At 45.1% G+C, this 26,378-nt stretch overlaps 1 protein-coding gene across 1 annotated transcript in view; it reads left to right on the top strand.

Annotated features, from left to right (window-relative positions):
* LOC126413282 (myrosinase 1-like) overlaps positions 1-20,365 on the top strand; it is a 109,068-nt gene extending 88,703 nt beyond the window's left edge. The window contains exons 5-6 of the mRNA XM_050083182.1: positions 3,431-3,555; positions 20,255-20,365. Of these exons, the coding sequence (XP_049939139.1) occupies positions 3,431-3,555; positions 20,255-20,365 (236 nt within the window). The remainder of the gene's footprint in view (positions 1-3,430; positions 3,556-20,254) is intronic.
* Positions 20,366-26,378: the final 6,013 nt, after the last annotated feature.

Genomic DNA, 26,378 nt, shown 5'->3' with positions numbered 1-26,378 from the left:
ACTATCGCACCCGTTAGTTCAGAGAAGGTACAGAAATGCATGAACATGACAGTAGCTTCAACAAGAAAGAAGAAAGGCTCAATATGTACGGATCTTCAATTCTCGTGTTGCTGCGAACTACCGTTGCACGTAGCAAGGGGAGAACCGCAACAGAAATGACCTCGGGAAAGCCCTTGGGCGCCGGCGCGCCAGGTAGATACTACTCACATCCAAAAAAGTTTTCCATTACCCCGGTTTCGAGAGTTCCGGAACCTGTACAGAAATTTGGAATAGAGGTCAACATAAACATCATTTCCGCCCTTTTTATTGCTCATGAAAACCACACTTTGCCTGTTGTACCAGGGGGTCCAGTATGCTGTACACACCAGTACCTTCAATACCAAGTAGCATTGATGCATGCCTGTATTCGTCGTGGCATACTATCCACAAGTTCATCAAGGCACTGTTGGTTCAGACTGTCCCATTCCTCAACGGCGAAACGGCGTAGATCCCTCAGAGTGGTTAGTGGGTCACGTCGTCCATAAACAGACCTTTTCAATCTATCGAAGGAGGCATGTTCGATAGGGTTCATGTCTGGAGAACATGCTGGCCACTCTAGTCGAGTGATGTCGTTATCCTGAAGGAGGTAATTCACAAGATGTGCACGATGGGGGCGCGAATTGCCGTCCATCAAGACGAATGCCTCGCCAGTATGCTGCCGATATGATTAAACTAACGGTCGGAGGATGGCATTCACGTATCGTACATCCGTTATGGCGCCTTCCATGACCACCAGCGGCTTACGTCGGCCCCACATAATGCCACCGCAACAGGGAACCTGGACCTTTTTGCACTCGCTGGACGGTGTGTCTAAGGCGTTCAGCCTGACCGCGTTGCCTCCAAACACGTCTCCGACGATTGTCTGGTTGAAGGCATATGTGACACTCATCGCTAAAGACAACGTGATCCGAAATCCTCAGCGGTGCATTCGGCATGTTGTTTGTGCCCATCTGTACTGCGCTGCAGCCGGCCGCTGTGGCTGAGCGCTTCTAGGTGCTTCAGTCCAGAACCACGCTGCTGCCACAATCGCAGGTTCGAATCCTGCCTCGGGCATGGATGTGTGTGATGTCCTTAGGTTAGTTAGGTTTAAGTAGTTCTAAGTCTAGGGGACTGATGACCTCAGATGTTAAGGCCCATAGTGCTTAGAGCCCTTTGAACAATTTTTGAACTGCGCAGCATGGCGTGGTGGTTGCAAAGATGGACCTCGCCATGGACGTCGGGATTGAAGTTGCGCATCATGTAGCCTATTGCACACAGTTTGAGTCGTAACACGACGTCTTGTGGCTGCACGAAAAGCATTATTCAACATGGTGGCGTTGCTGTCAGGTTTCCTCCGAGCCATAATCCGTACGTAGCGGTCATCCACTACAGTAGTAGCCCTAGGGCTGCCGGAGCGAGGCGTGTCATCGACAGTTCCTGTCTCTCTGTATCTCCTCCATGTCCGAACAACATCGCTTTGATTCACTCCGAGATGCCTAGACACTTCCCTTGTTGAGAGCCCTTCCTGGTACAAAGTAATAATGCGGACGCGATCGAACAGCCGTATTGACCGTCTAGGCATGGTTGAACTACAGACAACACGAGACGTGTACCTCCTTCCTGGTGGAATGATTGGAAGTGATCGGCTGTCGGACCCCCTCCGTCTAATAGGAGCTGCTCATGCATGGTTGTTTACATCTTTGGGGGGTTTTAGTGACATGCCTGAAGAGTCAAAGGGACTGTGTCTGTGATACAATGTCCACAACGTCTGTCTTCAGGGGTCCTGGGAACAGGGGTGATGCTATACGTTTTTGATGTGTGTATCTGCGGTCGCGACCTCTACTCTAGTAAACCATATACACTAATACAGCAATGGAGCGTGAAGCTCTGACAATGCCAGACACTCGCGCTGGCGAAACTTCAGAAAAATCATCAATCAAACGTCGGCCGACGAACCCGAGACAAAAGCCAACAGTTTCTACATCTACATCTACATCCATACTCCGCAAGCCAACTGACGGTGTGTAGCGGAGGGTACCTTGAGTACCCTTCTATTCCAGTCTCGTATTGTTCGTGGAAAGAAGGATTGTCGGTATGCCTCTGTGTGGGCTCTCTCTGATTTTATCCTCATGGTCTCTTTGCGAGGTATACGTAGGAGGGAGCAATATACTGCTTGACTCCTTGGTGAAGGTATGTTCTTGAAACTTCAACAAAAGCCCGTACCGAGCTACTGAGCGCCTCTCCTGCAGAGTCTTCCACTGGAGTTTATCTATCATCTCCGTAACGCTTTCGCGATTACTAAATGATCCTGTAACGAAGTGCACTGCTCTCCGTTGGATCTTCTCTATCTCTTCTGTCAACCCTATCTGGTACGGATCCCACACTGCTGAGCATTATTCAAGCAGTGGGCGAACAAGCGTACTGTAATCTACTTCCTTTGTTTTCGGATTGCATTTCCTTAGGATTCTTCCAGTGAATCTCAGTCTGGCATCTGCTTTACCGACGATCAACTTTATATGATGATTCCATTTTAAATCACTCCTAATGCGTACTCAGAGATAATTTATGGAATTAACTGCTTCCAGTTGCTGACCTGCTATATTGTAGCTAAATGATAAGGGATCTTTCTTTCTATGTATTCGCAGCACATTACACTTGTCTACACTGAGATTCAATTGCCATTCCCTGCACCATGCGTCAATTCGCTCCAGATTCTCCTGCATTTCAGTACAATTTTCCATTGTTACAACCTCTCGATATACCACAGCATCATCCGCAAAAAGCCTCAATGAACTTCCGATGTCATCCACAAGGTGATTTATGTATATTTGTGAGTTTACAGTAAGTCAGATCACAGATGTCTGCACTATTTCAAATCTAAGATATAAATGTATTTGTCTATATCAATCCCCAACATTCTAGTGCTCTAGTTTTGATCTATGTAACACGACAGAAACTACAAATATGCAGCATTTTCTTCATTCTTTGCGTTCTCGGTATTGTCACTCAGCATTGTCATTAAAAAAGTGGCAGTCACATTTTTTCCATTATTAATACCTTTGCTTTAGTTACCTCCCATTGAAACGTAATTTTCCTCTTACGCAAGTTTGCTCACAGGAAATCTCATTTTTTTGCTGTGTACAACTATGTTTATATTTTCACTTGGATAGCTTACCCTGTTACGTATTGGATTCACACGTCCACTTCCGCATACAAATTATAGTATTTGGCACAGGATGATTTTATTATTCTGTACAGAGAAAAAGTTACTGTAAGAATATTTCTCAAAAAAATCTTTTTAGAGACAGCATATTTTGTAGGGAAGATCGTTGGTTAGGTAACCTGAAGTAATTCTACATCGTATTGTAAACTCTTTATGCTGTATTATAAAGTAGTTTATATTCGTATGAAGGAGCTGCGACGAATGACTATGTTGCAGGCTCGGCAGACTTTATCGGACTGAACCACTACAGCACAGACTTCGTGACGTCGGGTGAGAAAAGCCGCGACTCCGGCGTCGTCACCTCCCGTAACGAGGTAAGCTGCTGCAGTCGCCGGTAGTCGAGTTACGTGACAGCTCCAAACCAAGACAGTTCATCAAATGTGACACACAACCAGAAAAAAATAAGTGTTGTTCAGAATCAGACGAGCATCATTTGGCACCACAAGTATGGGGGTGGCCCCCACAGCAATGCCAAGAACCGTTCTTCCGCCACACTCGACTATCCACGCTGATGCTGCCTGAAGCCTTCCATGTCGACTGCGACGAAAAGCGTCAAGCAGTCTTCCTTCAATAGATTTATAGAACTGCTTTGGAGAAGTGCACTTTATCAGAAGAAATAATTTACAGATTAATCCTACTATCACTGGAACATCATTCTGAATTTAAAATCGTCGTTAGCGTTTGTTTTCTGTGACAGAATTTAACAGAGATGTAGCGAAATTTAGCTCTTGTAAACTTGTGACACCACACTCAATTACACAGTGCGGTATCACAAGAAAAAATACTTAAATCGTTAAATGACATAGTTAACAACAGGACTGAATATATAAGTTTGCAAGAGCAAAAGTACGTTAGTTATTTTCTTTCGTTTGTTACAGATAAATTACATTAGGGAAGAACATATAAACAGGGTGATTCAAAAAGAAAGAACAAATTACGGTTCTCCATGAGAGAGAAACTATAAAAGATAGAAACACTGAATAGAGGAAGGTTCACTGTTTTGACACAGCTGCGCTGTTGCTTTGTTTGTAGCAACAATACAACTACAACACAAGAGAAATCATTTTGAGTGTTAAAATTTTGGCGAAGTCAATTCATTGTTTACGTGCAACGTGCATTCTGCCGTCGATTCCGCAAAAAGCCACCTCTTTACAAGCAGATTTACAGGGTGACAATTATTGAACTACACTGCTGGCCACCATAAATGCAACACCAAGAAAGACAAGAGGTAGCACAACAAAATTTATTTTGTAGATAACATGTTGACCAAGTATCAAATGATTACGTTTACAGACGTCTGTGACATGTGGCTCCTGCCAGAATCAGTAGCCAGAGTAGCAGCCATTGTTGGAGATCACCGCTGCCACTCGTCTCGGCATTGAGTCAAAGAGACGTTGGATGTGTTCCTGGGGTACAGCAGCCCAAGCAGCTTCCACACGTTGCCAAAGATCATCTGGTGTGGCAGCTGGGGATGTAATCTGGGTCACTAGTTGAGCAACCATGGACCACATGTTTTCTATCGGCGAAAGATCCGGAGAGCGAGCCGGCCAGGGAAGCAATTCAATCTGGTTATTGACGAAGAACCTTTGGACAATGCGTGCCACGTGTGGTCGCGCATTATCCTGTTGAAATATGGCTGTGGCCGAGCCCTGAAGGTAAGGAAGGACAACTGGCTCCAGCACCTCGGATATGTAGCGCCGGCTATTTAAAGTACCGGCAATGCGTACTAGAGGCGTGCGAGAGTAATATCCAATGCCGCCCCATACCATAATACCCGGTGCAAGACCAGTGTGGCGGTGCATAATGCAGCTGTCCAGCATCCTCTCTCCACGGTGTCTCCACACTCGAATCCGACCATCGTGGTGCTGCAGACAGAAGCGTGCCTCGTCAGTAAAGACAACGTCATTCCATTCTGCTGTCCACATCCGTCTGTCATCACACCATTGGCGACGGAGACGTCTGTGGTTCTGTGTCAGTGGTAGACGAAGCAATGGACGTCTTGCGGACAGACCGCTCTGCTGTAAACGGCGTCGAATGGTACGCGCAGACACTGGATGATGCGTTACAGACGCAATGTGCTGTGCTATGGTTCGGGATGTCACTGAGCGATCCGTCACTGCCATGCGCACAATTTGCCTATCAGCACGTGCAGTGGTGCACCGAGGTGAATGCGATCGACCACGTCGGTCCGTCGTACCCTCCTGCATCCAACGGTCACATATCCGCATTACAGTTGTTTGGTTTCGTCCAACACGACTAGCGATTTCTCTGTATGATAATCCACAATCTCGGTAAGCCACTATCCTTCCTCTGTCGAACTCGGATACTTGATCAAAAGATGTTCGCTGTTGTCTACGAGGCATAACTGATCGTCTTGTGAAACAACCACAAGGTAAACACACGTGCCGAACGTACACTCGTCGAAATCGCCAAGCTTTAAATGGCGCTATGAGGTGGCGCCACAGGCGCGCGTGATGTGCGTCTGCGCTGAAATTCTAATCAGTTGCATATCTCATCGCTGCAAACTCATGGTGTAAATTTCACTTGATTCGGATGCTTCCTTCAGGGTGTTGCATTTACGGTGGCCAGCAGTGTACATAAAATAAAATCGTCATAACTTCTGAACATTTTGCGTTAGGACGTTCGAATTTCACTGTTGGCCGCGAGGCATAATAGGAATTAGTATGCGCATGCGCACGAACCTTGTTGCTGTCGGCAGCCGGTCTCTGTGACCGAAAGGTTCTAGGCGCTTGAGTCTGGATCCACGCGACTGCTAAGGTCGCAGGTTCGAAACCTGCCTCGGGCATGGATGTGTGTGATGTCCTTAGGTTAGTTAGGTTTAAGTAGTTCTAAATTCTAGGGGACTGATAACCTCCGATGTTAATCTCATAGTGCTCAGAGCCATTTGAACCATTTTGTAGTCGGCAATTTGCATCTGAAATGGGTTCATCAATGAGCAAAATTGGCGCGTTTGGGAAACTGCGAATTCGCACTTCACGGTCGAGAAGTCTCTTCACCCTCAACAGGTGACTGTGTGGTGTGCAATGTCCAGTCACGAAATAATTGGTGCGATATTTCTTGATGGCACGTTGACTTCCGAATGGTGCGTGCAATCTTTGGAAGATGATTCTATCCCTGTTACCCAAAGTGACCCTGATTTCGACAAGATGTGGTTCACGCAAGACGAAACTCGACCCCATCGAAGCAGGAGAGTGTCTGATGTCCTGGAGGAGCGCTTTGGGGACAGCATTCTGGCTCTGGGGTACCCCCCCCCCCCCCTGGCATGGGGCCCGATTGGCCGCCATATTCTCCGGATCTGAGCACATGCGATCGTTTATGTGGGGTTACATTACCAATAAGGTGTACAGCAATAACCACAAAAGAATTACTGAGCTGAAAACAGTCATTCGGGAGGTCTTCGACAGCATCGATGTTCCGACACTTCAGTGGATCATGCAGAATTTCGTTATTCGTCTGCGCCACATCATCGCCAATGATGGCAAGCATATTGAACGTGTCATAACCTAAATCCTAATATCTGTAGTGATATTTACATGTTGAATAAAGTGTGTGCACGCCGTAGTTCGTAACTAGCTTACGTTTCCTTTCATACAGTTCAATAATTGTCACCCTGTATGAATGGCACGCAAAATTCTTGGAAGTTGGTTCATATGCGAAGGAAAGAGGGCTCGCAGGCCACGCACGTCTGACGAAAATGTCGAGCGTATCGGCGTATCGGAAGTCCACAAGACGGGCAGGCCAACGGCCTCAAACAACCATGTTTCGTGTTCTGAAACGAGATTTGCGTATGAAGCCTTAAAAGTTGCAGTTACTGCGCCAACTGCATCCCCGTGACCAGAGCAAAAGGTACAAATTTCGCATTTCAGTCCTCCGGGATACGGCAGAAGACACTTTTTTCCGAACGACTCGTCTTTTCGAACGAATCGACGCTTCAACTATCGGGTAAAGTAAAACGACACACTGTAAGAATTTGGGAGTCTCAAAATGCTGGCGTCGTCGAGCATAAAAGAGACTCATTGAAACCAGACGTGTTTTGTGCCATTTCCGTTCACATAGTTTATGGATTTTTCCTTTTTGAGGAGGAAACTGTGACGAGAATGACATACCAGCTCATCACAAAAAATTGCAAAAAATAACCTGAAATTTTTTAGAGTAAATGGAAAGCCCACTCAATGTGTGATAATATAATCCTTCTGTAACTGGAACACCCAAAAAATATTCTTTATCATATGATACTGTCCTCCCACTTGACTGAACGCTCGGAAATCTCGAAGTCCGCGCTACCTCTGGGAGGCGTAAGTCTGAACAGAATGAAACTTAAGATCCCCACAAACCGGTATAATTTCAAAGTCACTTCGATTTCACCGGAATAGGCTCACAGCGGTGTGCGCTGGAGGTGAAGTCTGTGTGCGCTCCGAAGCGATGCTGCGTCCGCAGGCAGAAGGCATTTGCTGACTGGCTGCCACGAACCAGGGTCCTTAGAAAAATAAGACTGGGCAGCAGGCGTTCTTTGTTGGTATTGGCTGATGCTGTCACATGTCTAAGGAACAGCGTCTGAACAGCGCTATGACACGTGAGCCACGTACTTATGCGATGTATTTGTGCAACATTTTAGTTTCTACCGAGCTAATGAAATGTAGACTGAAATTCTGACATTGGTAGAATGTCACCTCTACATCCAGTAACATAACCAGATTTAAACAGACACTGCAGATTTAAAAAAAGTTCAAGCATTTATCGAATCAAAAGCAGCGCAAAGTGTGGTCTGTCGTTTGGAGTTTTCTGACAAAATAAATGTTCGAAACGAGCTTGCAGTTTTCTCAGTTGGCTATGAGAACAGCTTTAACGACATCTACGTAACTCTCATTTTCATTTTGTATGTACCGCAAGTTTAAAGGACCTCTGACTAACAGGTAGACATTGTCGTTTTCACTGAAGAAATTATACAAGTGCGTTATTTGTAGAAAGCATTTGAATAAGGTAATCTGGCTAGAGAACATCCCTCAGAATACCTGGTGGCAACAGAAACTGCCTTTTATCCAAGAACGCAAGGTAGAGGATATCCGAATTTTTCCCCGTGAAGAGGTAATTTTTCTGTGCAGTACTGCGCAAAGAAATCTGACTTCCAAAATAATATCCTTTGTGATCCACAGAACCCGTTTTGACTCCTGTAACAAACTTCTGATTCGATTGGGTGAAAATATTTTGCCCAGTATTCGATTAATCCCAAGAGACACATGTGCATTTTTTATTACTTTCTTCATTGCGAGAACGTCGTACCGTTTATGACAGCTGACTTCAAACATCTTTAATTGTAATTCGACGCACATGTTTTTTATTCGAGCGTTTCTCTTCTGTAATGCCGCTACATAATTCCGTATACTAGCCTCATCTGTATCATTAGAAATAAGTTCATGTTTATTTACTTCCGCAGTGAAAGATTTTCTAAAGTCCCTATGGATCTCGCATTCGTCGAAAGGTTACTTCCCTTCTTCTGGCCGACAGCTGTAGCCGAGCGGTTCTAGGCGCTTAGTAAGGTTTAAGTAGTTCTAAGTCTAGGGGACTGATGACCTCAGATGTTAAGTCCCATAGTGCTTAGAGACATTTGAACCATTTGAACCATTGGAAAGAATGCGTTTCAGTTCTACTTGTTTACTGATGAATCAGGTTTCACAAACTGTTGTGTCTAGACAAGACAGCCTAGACACAATGAGAGGAAGCCGAAAGGCACGCGCTAAGCCAAAGCAGGGTGCGTGAGGTCTGAAACAGGATACGTAGCTTCTGGAATACTTAACTTTAATCCATCCTTTTGGTACATCTGGAGATTGTAGCGATACAAGTGAGACTCTTTAGATACATGCAATGTTACTAATGACGCCTTGCTAGGTCGTAGCAATTGACTTAGCTGAAGGCTATTCTAACTATCTGCTCGGCTAATGAGCAATGCTTAGTCCATGTAGTCCCTAGCTACGTCGTCCGTACAACTGGGGCGAGTGCTCTATCGTATATCGAGACCTGCCTTGTGGTGGCGCTCGGTCTGCGATCACACAGTGGCGACACGCGGGTCCGACATGTACTAATGGACCGCGGCCGATTTAAAGCTACCACCTAGCAAGTGTGGTGTCTGGCGGTGACACCACATTCCTCCCCCGCAAATCGGCGAACGGTCGTGTTATAAGGCTTCCGCCCGCCGTGGGGAGGACCCCATGTTGACGTATGCGATGAGGTGGGGAGCCTAACAACAGGCGAGGCTGTGCCACCCGCACCCGGCCATTCGGTCCGAGGGGATCTAGGAAACGCCTGAAAACCTAGTCCAGGGTGCACGTCAACATGCGGTGTAGGCGCCCGTAAAGAGACAGGAGGGGCCGAAGGGTCGACCTCCATTGCGTCGGGGTGATGACGCCATGTGGTCCGGAGCGGGCAAGAGTTCCATGGCGGAGGACAGCTGGTCACGGAAAGCGATCGGCGGCGCGTGACCCAGGGAGGCGCTTGGCGGCTGCAGCGAAGCGTCTAATGCGGGCGGCGCCGGCGGGAGAACAGGCGGCGGCGGCGGCGGCTGCGGCGGCGCGTCGCCATGGGGCAAAATGGAAGGCATCGTCGGTAACACCTGGGGATGAGGCGAGCCAGTAGATGGGTCCCCAGGGCGCTGACCGGACGGCACCGTCGCTGAAAGCAGACGGGGAACGGCAGAACCCGTGCGACGACAGAGGCGCAGCTGATTTAGATGCCGACGCACCTCACCAGAGGCCCCCAAAACCAAATACATCGCGCGGCCGAGGCAGCGAAGAATGCGCCCTGCGAGCCAACGCCGTGAACCTCGATAGTTGCGATAGAATACAACGTCGCCTGGAGCAAAAGCAGAAGTCTGCCGCTGCACAGGAACCTGAAGCGGCGGGTGCAGCAAAGACATCAAGGTTCGATGAGGACGACCGTGGAGCAACTCAGCCAGCGAGCGACCATCTCGGGGCTGAGAGCGATACGATGACAAAAAGAGCAACAACGCGTCCTCCCGAGAATGCGACTCTTTCAACTTCAACATCTGTGACTTGAGAGTCCGGACCAATCGTTCAGTGGCACCGTTTGACTGAGGCGAAAACGGCGCGGATGTCAGATGTTGAATACCATTGGCCTGGCAGAATGACTGAAATTCTGCAGACATGAATTGTGGGCCATTGTCGGAAACAATAGTCTGCGAAAGACCTTCAATGCAAAAGATAGCAGACAATGCTTGGATGGTGGCGGAGGACGTCGTGGAAGACATCCGGACAACAAAAGGAAAATTACTGAAGGCATCTACCAGAACCAACCATCGAGCATTCCAGAATGGACCAGCAAAATCGATGTGCAAGCGTTGCCAAGGGGAAGTGGCTTTTGGCCATGCAAAGACTTTCCGCGGCGGTGCGGATTGTTGTTCGGCACACGCCATGCAAGAAGAACACATATTCGTAATCGCAGCATCGATTCCGAACCAAGTACAGTGCTGACGAGCAAGTTGTTTCGTTCGCACTATACCCCAATGTCCTTGGTGAAGAAGCCGTAAAACAGAGGACTGTAACGAACGTGGGACCACGACTCTGGACTGATCATTATCAGAACGCAACAACAAAACACCACGTCGTACAAAAAGTCTCTCATTGTGAGCAAAAAATCGGCGAACCAACGGATCCTCGATCCGAGACTTTGACAAGGGCCATTGCGTAGCAACAAAACGCAAAACGGTAGCAAGGACAGGGTCAGCAGCTGTGGCTGTAGCTACACGACGAAAATCGATCGGAAACGATTCGACCACTTCATCGGTTTCCGAATCAATGAACATGCAAGCAAGTTCGGAAGAATCGAATGCTCTATCCGCAGCAACAGGCAAACGGGACAACGCATCGGCGTTTCCGTGCTTAGCAGTGGACCGATACAAGATATCGTAGCGGTACTGCGAGAGGAAAATAGACCAGCGAATGAATTTCTGCGCTGTATGCGGAGGTACAGGCTTGTTCGGATGAAAAAGCGACGTCAAAGGTTTGTGGTCTGTGATGATGGTAAAGTGACGACCATACAAGAAATCATGGAACTTAGTAACACCAAACACGAGAGCCAAAGCTTCTTTCTCTATCTGTGAATAATTTCGTTGCGCAGACGAGAGCAGTTTGGACGCAAAGGCAATAGGGCGATCATGCGACCCATCTTTGTGCGCAAGCACAGCACCGATCCCGAAATCCGATGCATCTACCATCAACAAAAGGGGTTTCTGGGGATCGAATGGCGTAAGGCAAGTATTAGAAAGCAACGCCGATTTCAACTGGCGAAAGGCGCGTTCGCATTCCGTCGTCCAGACGAACGGAACACCCTTACGGTGTAAGCTATGAAGCGGAGCTGAAATGGAAGAGGCATTGCGCAGAAAGCGATGATAATAGTTAATTTTACCCAACACATTCTGTAGCTGCTTCAAAGTCTGCGGCGAAGGCAAGTCTTGTATGGCACGGAGGTGCTCGGGACTCGGATGTATGCCTTGGGCATTGATTACATGTCCCAGGTATGGTAAGTCACGAGCAAAACACACACATTTGTCCTTCCGCAAGCGAAGACCATTTTGTCGCAATACCTGAAATAATGTTCGTAGGTGTGCTAAATGCTCGTCTGCTGTCTTTCCGGAGATCACAATATCGTCCAGATAGTTCGCAGCAGTAGGGACCGACGCACAAACAGTTTGTGTATATTGCTGAAACAATGCAGGGGCGGAGGCACACCCGAATGGCAGTCTTTTGAATTGGTACAAACCAAGATGCGTGTTAACCACCAAGACGCGCTGGGATTCGGCGTCCACTGGGATTTGCAAGTACGCATCTGCTAGGTCCAACTTCGAAAAGTATTTACCCGGGCACAGTTTATCAAAAAGATCTTCCGGGCGGGGTAAGGGAAAAGTTGCAATCACGAGTTGTGGATTCACTGTTGCCTTGAAGTCCACACAAAGTCTCAGTTTTCCGGAAGGTTTTGGCAAAATTACTAAGGGTGAGGCCCAGAGAGAAGCTTGCACACGTTCAATTACAGATTCTAAATCGTGTAATGTTCTTGCGACCTCATCACGCAATGCGTGAGGAACATTGCGCGCTCTGAAAAATTTAGGTTGCGCGTTGACTTTCAGTTCCATATGTGCTTCATAGTTCTGAGCGCAACCTAAGCCCAGTGCAAAAATGTCTGCAAATTCTTCACACATACGAGAAACACTGTCTGAAGGCACAGTCTGATTCACTGATAGGACGTGATTTACTATAGACATGTTAAACAACTGAAATAAATCTAAACCAAACAAATTCACTGCAGTAGAAGAACGAAGAACGTAAAATGACACAAGTTTTGTTTGTCCCTTGTATGTTGCAAGAAGAGTGCACTGTCCTAACACAGGGATATTCTGACCTGAATAACTATTTAACTGAACATTTGCGGCACGCAACGGAGGTTTGCCCAGTTGTTTGTACGTGTCGTGATTGAGCAATGAAACTGCAGCTCCGGTATCGAGCTGGAATGGTATGACCATGCCATTAAAGTCCAAATCTACAAAAAGTTTATTGTCCTGCTGACGACAAGAGCGACTGTCTCGTGCAATTTGAACCGATACAGGTACAGCATCAATTGCTAATTGACGTGATTTCCGGCGACGTCGACGCACAGTATTTGTGGGACGAACACAGTCACTGTTAGAGACAGTGGCACTCGACGAAGTGGAATTAACTACATGAATGTCCATGGGCGAAGGTCCACGAGCCTGAGTGTCCTTGGTTCGATTCCGGCGCGAAGCAAAGGGCCTGGAATTGATTGTCTGATCTGAGCTTTTTCTGGCAAACACTTTGAACATGTCCTTTCTTATTACAGAAAAAGCAAATAGCTTCGCGTGATGGGCAATTTTCACGCAAATGTCTAGTAGCACACCGCGGGCATGATTTCACTGCATTTGTATGCTGGCGTGGCACACCTGGTTTAGAGCGTGGCGGCAGCTACGCGGACGTGTGCGAGGGCAGTTTACCGGCCCGTGCAGCGCGCCCGGCGGGCCGGTTAATGTGACACACGGCTGGCGAAGTGGCAAATGAGTCCTGAGCAAAGTCAAGTGTGTCTTGTCTATCCAATATGTCTATCACTTATTGAAGGGAAGGATTGACGAGTTTCAAAATCTGTTCCCGTATGCGAACATCAGAAACGTTCTGTGCTATCGCATCACGTACCATAGTATCTGAATAAGGGAGTCCACATTCACACTCAAAAGCACAATCCCTTGTAAGGCCTTGCAATGTTGCAACCCACTCCCTATTAGTTTGACTGGCCGTACGTTTTGTACAAAAGAAAGTATACCTTTTTGCAACTACATTAACTGTTTCCTTGAAATAGGCATCTAAAGCAGACAAAATTTCTTCGTAGGACAGAGTTGCTACGTCATGTCGGGGAAATAATTTCACTATCACACGGTACGTTTGCACCCCTACACACGCCAATAAATGAGGCTGCCGCTCGTTACGTTGAATTCTGTAGGCGGCGAGATGAAATCCAAACTGGCGTGACCACTCCGTCCATGTTTCCGTAGCTGGGGCAAACGGCCTAAAAGGCGGTGCAACTGCGAGGTGTGGCTGCAGTAGCGGTGGAGCGGCGGCTGCCGCATCGTTTTGCAGTGCACGTTGACCCTGGACGAGCTGTCCAAGGGCATCCAATAACGCCTGCGTCTGCTGATTCTGCAAGCGATAAAATTCGGACAGTACATCTGGCGAAGCCATGACACAAGTAAATGGAAGCAATTAGAAAGAACAAGACCCTTTCAGTTGACTCGTCGCCAGAAATTGTTGTGTCTAGACAAGACAGCCTAGACACAATGAGAGGAAGCCGAAAGGCACGCGCTAAGCCAAAGCAGGGTGCGTGAGGTCTGAAACAGGATACGTTATGAATGCTATAAAGAAAAGTACGTAGCTTCTGGAATACTTAACTTTAATCCATCCTTTTGGTACATCTGGAGATTGTGGCGATACAAGTGAGACTCTTTAGATGCATGCAATGTTACTAATGGCGCCTTGCTAGGTCGTAGCCATTGACTTAGCTGAAGGCTATTCTAACTATCTGCTCGGCTAATGAGCAATGCTTAGTCCATGTAGTCGCTAGCTCCGTACAACTGGGGCGAGTGCTATTCCGTATCTCGAGACCTGCCTTGTGGTGGCGCTCGGTCTGCGATCACACAGTGGCGACACGCGGGTCCGACATGTACTAATGGACCGCGGCCGATTTAAAGCTACCACCTAGCAAGTGTGGTGTCTGGCAGTGACACCACACAAATCACGGTGCAGTGAATTTACGAGAAACGCATTACTGATCCGTGGACAATCCTCGCTGGCTTCGACAGGTAGAGCAACAGCGACCGTTGAATGTAAATGTATGGTGCGGAGTAATTGGCGACCATCTCATTGGTCCTCACTTCATTGACGGCACCCAAAGAGCTGAAAATTACATCGAGTTTCTACAAAATGATCTGCCAACGTTGCTCGAAAATGTCCCGCTGGAAACGTGTAGACGTATGAGGTATCAACATGACGGTGCTCCTGCACATTGTGCAATGAAGACTAGGCTGACCCTTGACAGAATGTTCGACGGGCGTTTCACAGGACGTGGCGAACGCATAAACTGGCCAGCCCGTTCTCCTGGTTTTTAAGACTTCTTTCTGTGGAGTTCGTTAAAGGAGAACATGTACCGTGATGTGCCTAAAACCCCAGAGGATAAGAAACATCGTATTGAATCAGCCTGTGTCTACATTACACCAGACGTACTCCGTCGTGTAAGACATTCATTACGCGGTAGACTGCAAATGTGTGCAGCAAATAATGGTCACCACGTTGAACATTTATTGGCCTGAAGTGCCAGGACACACTCGTTTTACATTCTGTAATTGAAAACAGAAAACAGATTTGTAAGTTTAACTACATTCTCATGTTAATGTATATATTATTCTAACAAATCAGTGCCATACAGTATTCTTCACAGAAAAAACTAATAAAAATGTTAGCATATGGACGTAACGTGCTGTTGATGAGTCTTCTGTACCTACGTTACATCACTGTTCCTTTTGTATCCCTAATTAATTCAGTTCTCTCCGATACACATGATTGAACTGCTGAGGAGTTACTGAAGCATCACCTTTACGTTACAAATTACTCTAGATGTACTCAACATTTCACAATGCAACAAACGGCATTGATTAAGCATTTGTTTCTATTTTCACTTGTGCTAAAAATCATAACAGCTTTCCATTAAAAAAAAATAAGTATGTGTTGAAAATCATACTTCCGTGGATTTCTGAATGGTTTGTATTAACCAGTTCCACCAGCCGCTCACTTTCGGATTGTGGAATTCGTTATTCAGTGTTTGTTGTGGTTTGGAAGGAGTTTCCAGTGGTAATGTTTGGTGACTCACCCTTTGATAAACTATCGTGACTATACGGAAGATGTGAAAGGGCTCCCCAATGAATCTTCTGCAATGCAATGGAAATAACCTTGCCAATATGTGGTTCGGCGTTTTGTATTTCGTTTTTAATAACATCATTTTTACATGATTGGTACAGTGTAATACGTTTATGAAGAGATCTTGAGAAGTGGAAATTGGTTATCAAAAATACATGCGATACTATTTAAAATAGACATACAGCTGTTTAAACGTTTGTAGCCAACTAAGTTACAAGAAAGGCAATTATGCTGCTTAATGTCCCCTTATAGCTAACCAACATTTGCTTGACACTGGTTAAAAAGTTATTTGGGGTAGTCGAGATAAAGGGAGTACTGCGTGCATACACCGTTCAAAAAAAAGTATAAAATTTTTGAAAGTACTTGGAGAAGATAAAAAAACCTTTTTTACGTGACAATAATGTCACAGGAGCACAATTTCCGCGATATGGTTCCATGGAGCAGCTGAAGCTTGAGACGTTAGGAGACAGAGTTCTAACGTTATAGATAAAAGACTTATAGATGAAAGATTTTTTTGCGAGGAGAAACGGATGCACCTGGTTGCATCTATAATGCAGGCGTCTATCAAGTGACCTGTGACTGCTGCAAATTGTATATAGGCGAAATGGGAAGCACTGTTAAAGAACGCATTAAGGAACACAAACGGCACACGCGGTTAAAAGAAAGTGTAAAATCGGGATCAGCGGATCATCATGAGAACTGTGGCTCTGCCATCGATTTCAATAAGCTACATTTGCTGGCTAAGGAAACCAACATTTATAGAAAAAACGTCCGAGAAGCAGTTGAAATTCCCAAGATTGCAAGTAATTTCAATAGAGAGGACGGCTATAGCCTTCCGGCATCGTGGCTCCTCGCCGTCAAGGAAGTGAATATGCGGCCGCGGTGTGCGAGAAACACAATGCGCTGCAAGTCACCTCAGCGGACAATGATATTTTGGTAAACATTCCCCCTCTCTTGGTCTGTCCGTTTCGAATCTAACCAATGATGACGGCCAAACAATAGCAGTAGGAGGAATTTCAACCAATAACCCTTTCCAGCGTAAGTGTGGAACAGTTCCATTCTATCCAACGACGATGGGCCACCAGTAGTATCCACATGTTTAGCCAATCACGCCCCTTCTTCTGCATCAGTGCGAGACTATGGTAGCCACAAGAATTTTAACCAATGCTGCTACGTCTCCAGCACAAACGCGGGAAAACTCATCTTTATAAGAGAACACGCCACTGGTCTCTGACAGTGTTCTAGCAATAGTGGACACCGGAACATCCTGAAGAAGATCCCAGCAGAGTGGTCGAAACGTCGATTATTTTAGAGCAAATATGACGCGGCTTAATACCACAGAAGACTTTAACTTTTGTTTTATATATGTTGCTAAAAATGTTGCCTATTTACATTATTGCATAACTGGCATCTGTGTGCTAATTATTTCTCCAACACGCTCAAAATAATCGGGTGTTTCGCGAATAATGGCTGTAGCTTCGGCCAAGTTCGCAGTCAGCTCTTCTGGATTGCCTAGCAGTGTCTCATACACCAAAAATTTTACATATAGAGAGAGAACTTGCACTGCAGATATTGCGGAAATGGAAGGTGATATTGATATGCGGTTTTCACAGAATGGATTGCTAGTCAGTGGTCTGTACTGCTAGCCAATCAACGAATTGCAATAGTACTTAGAAAGCATATTTTTTGTGAAAACATACACTTTTTTAAATGGAACATTGCCTATTGACATTAAGAAACTAAAAGTAGGGTGTATTAGAATGTCAATGGTGTTTGTTGTAGGATTCTAGTGCGAGTCGTTTACGAGATATATTTTGAAAAGTTCCTACACCGACGCTTGTACAATGCCTGTTGTAGTACACATAAAGAACAACACAAGTCCACACACTAGTTATGTGGAGTGTGACCGGTAACGAGACAATTGACCATCAGAGGTTGTGTTCAAAATGACCACCGGCAGTGGCAATACACGCATTTCAGAGGAGATGTCCGAGCAGGCTGCAGTAGTACGTCGTTGCACATCATCGGGTGTAGCTGTAGACACGTCTTTCAGCTTTACCCACAGAAATAACTCTACTGTCGCCAAATCCTGGGAACTGGGCGGTCAAGGTACATGTCTTCTGCATCAAATTAACGATTTGGATGCAACCATGTTGATACCACAGGCTTCTTCTAGTCTGAAGAGGAACGTTTTGTACCATCCGTGCGATACTTGTGCATGTTCAGTGTCCTGTCTACGAAACATGGGCCTATCAGCTGATGGTTCACTACGCCACACCACACGTTTACACTCCATGGACGCTGACGTTACACCTGACAAAGCAAACGGGGATTGTCAACAGACCAATATTGCATGTTTCGGCAGTTTACTTGCCTATGATTGGTAAATGTGGCCTCATCGCCAAACAAGATACATGATACATCTAGAGAATCCTGTCTTAATAGCCATGTACAGAAGTTAACAGGATTATCCTAATCGTTTCGTCGCAGCTGCTGTTGGAGAGAGATATGATAGGAATATAACCTACGTCGATGGAGAATGCGTAGGATTCTTGCCTGACTCATGCCAATTCCTCGTGCGATTGTGAGGGAGCTAACGTGCAGATCAACTGCATCAGTAGCAAGAACATTTATTTCTGCCTCTTCTGTCGTCACATCTTTGCTTGTATTACGTTGATGGGTGTTACATTACCACTTTCACGTAACAAGCTGAAGAGGTTGATAAATAATTTCCGAGATGGTTGACGCCTTTTGGAATACCTATCCGCATACATTGTACCAGAACCAACTTGATTCTTTCTACACTCTCCATACACGATACGCTTGACGGCTTTTTCTGCATTCGTAAGTCCCTTCGTCCACACGCGACCTACCGCCTGGACTGTCACACGCTAACTGACTAGCAAGTCGCACTGCACTGGAGTTACACACAAGCACACTGTAGACAAACATAACAACATCGTACCTATCAGGCAGGCAGGTTCAGTGGCAGAAACAAGTGTTGGAGTGGAAACTTTTCAAAACGCGATATTTCGTAAACGACTCGCACTAGAATCCTGCTACGCACTCCACTGACATTCTAATTTACTCTACTTCTATTCTGTTAATGTCAACAGGCGTAGTTCCGTTTAAAAGTGTATGTTTGCACAAAAATACACTTTCTAAGTATTGTCACAATCTGTTGATTGGTTAACAATACGAGCCACTGGTTGTCAGTCCATTATGTGAAAATAACACATCAATAGTACTTTCCATTTCCGCAATATTTGCGGATGTGCTGTTGATGTGCGATTTTCGCAGAATGGACTGATAGTATACGACGATTCTTATTAAAGTTTAAAAACCCCTGAAGCCACCTAGATGTCGCCGAGGCAAGTGATTTAACACTAGGCAAATTGGGCCACAGGTGTCGGGAAATATCTCGGACGTGGACGCTGAACATGTGACGTCACCAGATGACGTATTTCGGCGCACGTGCAGCGGTTGAGCCTATTGGTCTCTCCCACCTGGTCCTCCCAACGCAACTCAAGTGACCACATCGCTGTGGCTCTAGGCCAACGTGTGCGACTTCATCGCGTGGGGCTCAGCGTTCGATTCTTGCGTCTGGCAGGCACCATTTTTTTTCCTTTGCATTGCATAGACAATTGTGTGTTTACTCTGAGGTAATATTTTATTTACCAGTCTCACGGCCCCCGATGGTTTGTTTCAAAGTACAGTACAACAAAAACCAACCGTACGAAGCACGTCAAATGGTGAAGTCAGATGTTCAACATTTGTCATCCACTTTCGTGGTATTTCCCGACATTTGCGGCCACATTACATTAAATTACTCGTCTCAGCGTCATCTACGTCGCTTCGGGGTCTTTTAAACGTTAATAAGAATCATCCTGTGTATATTTCCAGAAAGTTTCCAGATATCGAACCGAGGTTTTGCGCAAGTGACGGTATGATGGGGGACACGTAATAGTTTTCAATGATAATGCTCTGAACCGTGGATCAACCGAGATATGAAACTCTAGAATTTTCCAAAGCTATTAAAAACTATGGTAAAATTGAGATAATTAACTAAAAAATCTGAGTTTTTTCTAAACATGAAGTTTAAAATGTAACAACTCATTCATGTTTTCATAAATTAAATAAGCTTTAGAGTTTCGTACGCCTGTAATTATGGTTTCTATGCTGTGCAAAATTCATCGAAGAATCCCGCTTACTTATGAAAAAAAGTGTAACTATGGTAACAAATGCACTCAATAGTAAGTGAAAAAATGATGAAATTTCAGATTAAAAAATTATTTTGTTATGTTTTTGAACTTACACTGCTATGAGTGTGAACCCTGAATCCTTCCTGGTCATAACTGAGAATGGATGGAAGGATAAAGGAGGACGCAATGATACTGACAGGATCGATTACTATATCGTACGTAACACTCACTGCTCTGAGCCGTACACCAACTTATTGTTAGATTTTACCATCCACGAACTCATATTAATTGCTTTTTTCTCTTTACAGGGTTTCTTGGGAGCTCTCCTGGAAGCTGTGAACACGGACGGAGTTCCAGTGATCGGGTACACAACGTGGTCTCTCATGGACAACCTGGAATGGAATTTAGGATTCACATAAGTAAACCTTATACTTGCATGCACCGAATAATTTTGACCATTGGACACTGTCTGTTCCATCTGATCTAACAATCTTCCCTTGGCCTATTGTCTGAATCGAAAGAAAGTCTCTCGTAAAAATAGATGTATATTTTTGTCAAGTGTGTCGTTCGCTTATTTGGGAAATAACAGTTACATTTATTTCACGATGTTCAACTATTATTATTATCTAATATCTATCTATGATTATTATGATATCTATCAGGAACACAAGACCCTACCTGTAAAATAGATGCTTGCTAGCGGTAACGGAAAAGGTGGCACATATGACGACATTTGTACATTCTCGTTAATGACGTCCGACGTATTCTGGAAACTAAGAAAATTTTAAAAATGGAGCAAGAAGCTTTGGTACTTCGCTGTTGGGAAGGCTAGTTTTCACAGTTCAAAGTCCGTTAGGACATCTGTATTTTGCCACGAATGTTTAAAACTTGATACGTCAATAATATTTATCAGATATTCCCAAGAAATGTTTGGGGAAAGTTTTTACTTCTGTTATCCTATAATCCGAGGTTTCGCTACTGACTATGACCTACCCTGTACACGAATTTTGCCCTTGGTCGGCTCTTGCTGCTCCTGTCAGGCTGGCGTCCCCTTCAGCTGGGCGCCCCAAGCCGATGCCTGTGCCTTAAAGTGTCCCTGATCTCTAGGAAGATTTGCTACTAATGGACACACAGAACGTAGTAACTTTACTGTGGGCTTATCCAAAGACACAGGAGTCGTTTCTCGTATATGACAGGATATATGTAACTTTGTCTTAGTAAAAACATTAGATTGCAAGCTCTGACATTTTGGAGATGATGATGTTGCCTATGAGAAAGTGCTAACAAAAAATTACCCCCCAAGAACCATGGACCTTGCCGTTGGTGGGGAGGCTTCATGCCTCAGCGATACAGATAGCCGTACCGTAGATGCAACCACAACGGAGGGGTATCTGTTGAGAGGCCAGACAAACGTGTGGTTCCTGAAGAGGGGCAGCAGCCTTTTCAGTAGTTGCAGGGGCAACAGTCTGAATGATTGACTGATCTGGCCTTGTAACACTAACCAAAACGGCCTTGCTGTGCTGGTACTGCGAACGGCTGAAAGCAAGGGGAAACTACTGCCGTAATTTTTCCCGAGGGCATGCAGCTTTACTGTATGGTTAAATGATGATGGCGTCCTCTTGGGTGAAATATTCCGGAGGTAAAATATTCCCCATTCGGAGCTCCGGGCGGGGACTACTCAGGAGGACGTCGTTATCAGGAGAAAGAAAACTGGCGTTCCACGGATCGGAGCGTGGAATGTCAGATCCCTTAATCGGGCAGGTAGGTTAGAAAATTTAAAAAGGGATATGGATAGGTTAAAGTTAGATATAGCGGGAATTAGTGAAGTTCGGTGGCAGGAGGAACAAGACTTTTGGTCAGGTGACTACAGGGTTATAAATACAAATTCAAATAGGGGTAATGTAGGAGTAGGTTTAATAATGAATAAAAAAATAGGAGTGCGGGTAAGCTACTACAAACAGCATAGTGAACGCATTATTGTGGCCAAGATAGACACGAAGCCCATGCCTACTACAGTAGTACAAGTTTATATGCCAACTAGCTCTGCAGATGACGAAGAAATTGAAGAAATGTATGTTGAAATAAAAGAAATTATTCAGATAGTGAAGGGAGGCGAAAATTTAATAGTCATGGTTGACTGGAATTCGGTAATAGGAAAAGGGAGAGAAGGAAACGTAGTAGGGGAATATGGATTGGGGCTAAGAAATGAAAGAGGAAGCTGTCTGGTAGAATTTTGCACAGAGCACAACCTAATCATAGCTAACACATGGTTCAAGACTCATAAAAGAAGGTTGTATATATGAAAGAAGCCTGGAGATACTGACAGGTTTCAGATTGATTATATAATGGTAAGACAGAGATTTAGGAACCAGGTTTTAAATGGTAAGACATTTCCAGGGGCAGATGTGGACTCTGACCACAATCTATTGGTTATGACCTGTAGATTAAAACTGAAGAAACTGCAAAAAAGTGGGAATTTGAGGAGATGGGACCTGGATAAAATGAAAGAACCAGAGGTTGTAGAGAGTTTCAGGAAGAGCATAAAGGAACAATTGACAAGAATGGGGGAAAGAAATACAGTAGAAGAAGAAAGGGTAGCTTTGAGGGATGAAGTGGTGAAGGCAGCAGAGGATCAAGTAGGTAAAAAGACGAGGGCTAGTAGAAATCCTTGGGTGACAGAAGAAATACTGACTTTAATTGATGAAAGGAGCAAATATAAAAATGCAGTAAACGAAGCACGCAAAAAGGAATACAAACGTCTCAAAAATGAGATCGACAGGAAGTGCAAAATGGCTAAGCAGGGATGGCTAGAGGACAAATGTAAAGATGTAGAGGCTTACCTCACTGGGGGTACGATAGATACTGCCTACAGGAAAATTAAAGAGACCTTTGGAGAAAAGAGAACCATTTGTATGAATATCAAGGGCTCAGATGGAAACCCAGTTCTAAGCAAGGAAGGGAAAGCAGAAAGGTAGAAGGAGTATATAGAGGGACTATAAAAGGGCGATGTTCTTAGGGACAATATTATGGAAATGGAAGAGGATGTAGATGAAGATGAAATGGGAGATATGATACTGCGTGAAGAATTTGATAGAGCACTGAAAGACCTAAGTCAAAACAAGGCCCCGGGAGTAGACAACATTCCATTAGAACTACTGACAGCCTTGGGAGAGCCAGTCCTGATAAAACTCTACCATCTGGTGAGCAAAATGTATGAGACAGGCGAAACACCCTCAGACTTCAAGAAGAATATAATAATTCCAATCCCAAAGAAAGCAGGTGTTGACAGATGTGAAAATTACCGAACTATCAGTTTAATAAGTAACGGCTGCAAAATACTAACGCGAATTCTGTACAGACGAATGGAAAAACTGGTAGAAGCCGACCTCGGGGAAGATAAGTTTGGATTCCGTAGAAATATGGGAACACGTGAGGGAAGACTGACCCTACGACTTATCTTAGAAGGTAGATTAAGAAAAGGCAAACCTACGTTTCTAGCATTTGTAGACTTAGAGATAGCTTTTGACAATGTTGACTGGGATAATCTCTTTCAAATTCTAAAGGTGGCAGGGGTAAAATACAGGGAGCGATAAGCTATTTACAATCTGTACGGAAACCAGATGGCAGTTATAAGAGTCGAGGGACATGAAAGGGAAGCAGTGGTTGGGAAGGGAGTGAGAAAGGGTTGTAGCCTCTCCCCGATGTTATTCAATCTCTATATTGAGCAAGCAGTAAAGGAAACAAAAGAAAAATTTGGAGTAGGTATTAAAATCCATGGAGAAGAAATAAAAACCTTGAGGTTCGCCGATGACATTGTAATTCTGTCAGAGATAGTAAAGGACTTGGAAGAGCAGTTGAACGGAATGGACAGTGTCTTGAAGGGAGAATATAAGATGACATCAACAAAAGCAAAACGAGAATAATGAAATGTAGTCGAATTAAGTCGGGCGATGCTGAGGGAATTAGATTAGGAAATGAGACACTTAAAATAGTAAAGGAGTTTTGCTATTTGGGGAGAAAAGTAACTGATGATGGTCGAAGTAGAGAGGATATAAAATGTAGACTGGCAATAGCAAGGAAAGCGCTTCTGAAGAAGAGAAATTTGTTTACATCGAGTATAGATTTAAATGTCAGGAAGTCGTTTCTGAAAGTATTTGTACGGAGTGTAGCCATGTAAGGAAGTGAAACATGGACGATAAATAGTATGGACAAGAAGAGAATAGAAGCTTTCGAAATGTGGTGCTACAGAAGAATGCTGAAGATTAGATGGGTAGATCATAAAACTAATGAGGAGGTACTGAATAGGATTGGGGAGAAGAGAAGTTTGTGGCACAACTTGCCTAGAAGAAGGGATCGGTTGGTAGGACATGGTCTGAGGCATCAAGGGATCACCAATTTAGTATTGGAGGGCAGCGAGGAGGGTAAAAATCGTAGAGGGAGACCAAGAGATGAATACACTAAGCAGATTCAGAAGGATGTAGGCTGTAGTAAGTACTGGGAGATGAAGAAGCTTGCACAGGATAGAGTAGCATGGAGAGCTGCATCAAACCAGTCTCAGGACTGAAGACCACAACAACAACAACAGTTGGACATTACAACACCGAGGTGCAAAAAGTAGCGGCTAACGCTTGACATTAAGTTCTGGACTTCACGAAAAGCTAAAAACGATCCACCGTATTGTCAAAATGATCGAGTCTCGACAGTTGGAAGTGGTATGAAGTAGACTCCATAGCTGAAAACGGAGAATGATAATGCCTGCAACATCGTCAAATCCAGCGCAGCTGGAATCTTGCCAGAACAGATGGTCTCCCCTCCGAATTTCACTGCACATATTGCGCTATCATCGGCTACGCCGTCACAGATGTCGTCAGTGATGTAATCGGCGCTACAGAGGGATATATTTCTCATCCCAAGGTAGAAAGGCACGCTGCGCAAAGTAGAACACTACAAACCGGTCACGCTATTAATCATTGATTACGAAATAGTAGTGATATGCGTTGCCAGCAAAATTAAACCGATGATGGAGAAGATAATAAGTCAACAACAAATCTGAGCCCCAGCCACCAGGATCATCTTCGAGGCCATAGCCGAGTACAGAGAGGTGACCTGTCAAACCGGCAACCGTGTCGATGGACTTCCAGAAGCCGGGTGACCGTGTAAGCCACAACTTTGTGTGCAAAGCTCTCGAAAAAACTTCGGACTCGGAGGAATGTTTCCTACGACTTATAAAGAATATCCGAACAAGCGCCATGTCCAAAGCGACAATAAATGGCGAAAGTAGAACGACGATACCGATCCAGAGATCAGTGACACAAGGCAGCCCGCTTTCTATGTCACTGTACATCATAGCACTGGACCCAATTCTGCATCACAGCCACAGCAACAGCAGCGGAATCACGCTGCTGGGCAAAACTGCAGACGACATGGGCTTCTATATACGAGAAAAAGGCAGATAAAGGATAGAAGAAGCTCTGCAAACATTCGAACAGGCAGCAGAGGCAAAATTAAATCCGAGGAATGTGGTTCTGCTACTGATCGGGAACAAAATACTAACAGAAAACTGCAGATGGTGCATGGTAGTAGAAACGCAGAAGTGTTCATGACTAACTGAAATCCGGTTTCACAGGACGGAGCGCATCAGATTGTGGAAAGGAGCCAAGGTCAATTACTGTTAGTTATTCAAGAACACACGCCGGCCGGAGTGGCAGAGCGGTTCTAGGCGCTAGAGTCTGGAACCGCGCGACCGCTACGGTCGCAGGTTCGAATCCTGCCTCGGGCATGGATGTGTGTGATGTCCTTAGGTTCGTTAGGTTTAAGTAGTTCTAAGTTCTAGGCGACTGATGACCACAGCAGTTAAGTCCCATAGTGCTCAGAGCCATTTGAACCATTCGAACCAAGAATACACAACTTTATTCCTCAAACCAATGGACAGTTTTCTCTTTCAAACAACAAAGATCAATTCACGCCTGAGGGCCCGAGTAACTTCTCCAGAATAAATTTAAATGATTCCTTTTAAAACACCAGGATTTAGAGTTACGGATGAAGGCCTCTAGTAAAATTGCAATATCTTCTCGGCTAAAGGCCGAAATAATATTTCAGATCAGAAAAGGAATTTCTTTAAAAGCCAAGCATTAACAAATTTACATCTACATCTACATTTATACTCCGCAAGCCACCCAACGGTGTGTGGCGGAGGGCTCTTTACGTGCCACTGTCATTACCTCCATTTCCTGTTCGAGTCGCGTATGGTTCGCGGGAAGAACGACTGCCGGAAAGCCTCCGTGCGCGCTCGAATCTCTCTAATTTTACATTCGTGATCTCTTCGGGAAGTATAAGTAGGGGGAAGCAATATATTCGAGACCTCATCCAAAAACACACCCTCCCGAAACCTGGACAGGAAGCTACACCGCGATGCAGAGCGCCTCTCTTGCA

Source organism: Schistocerca serialis, chromosome 7 (genome assembly GCF_023864345.2).
Source record: "Schistocerca serialis cubense isolate TAMUIC-IGC-003099 chromosome 7, iqSchSeri2.2, whole genome shotgun sequence".
Classification (NCBI taxonomy): domain Eukaryota; kingdom Metazoa; phylum Arthropoda; class Insecta; order Orthoptera; family Acrididae; genus Schistocerca; species Schistocerca serialis.
The sequence above is the reverse complement of the archived record's forward strand: the minus strand, read 5'-3'. Positions and strand labels throughout refer to the sequence as shown.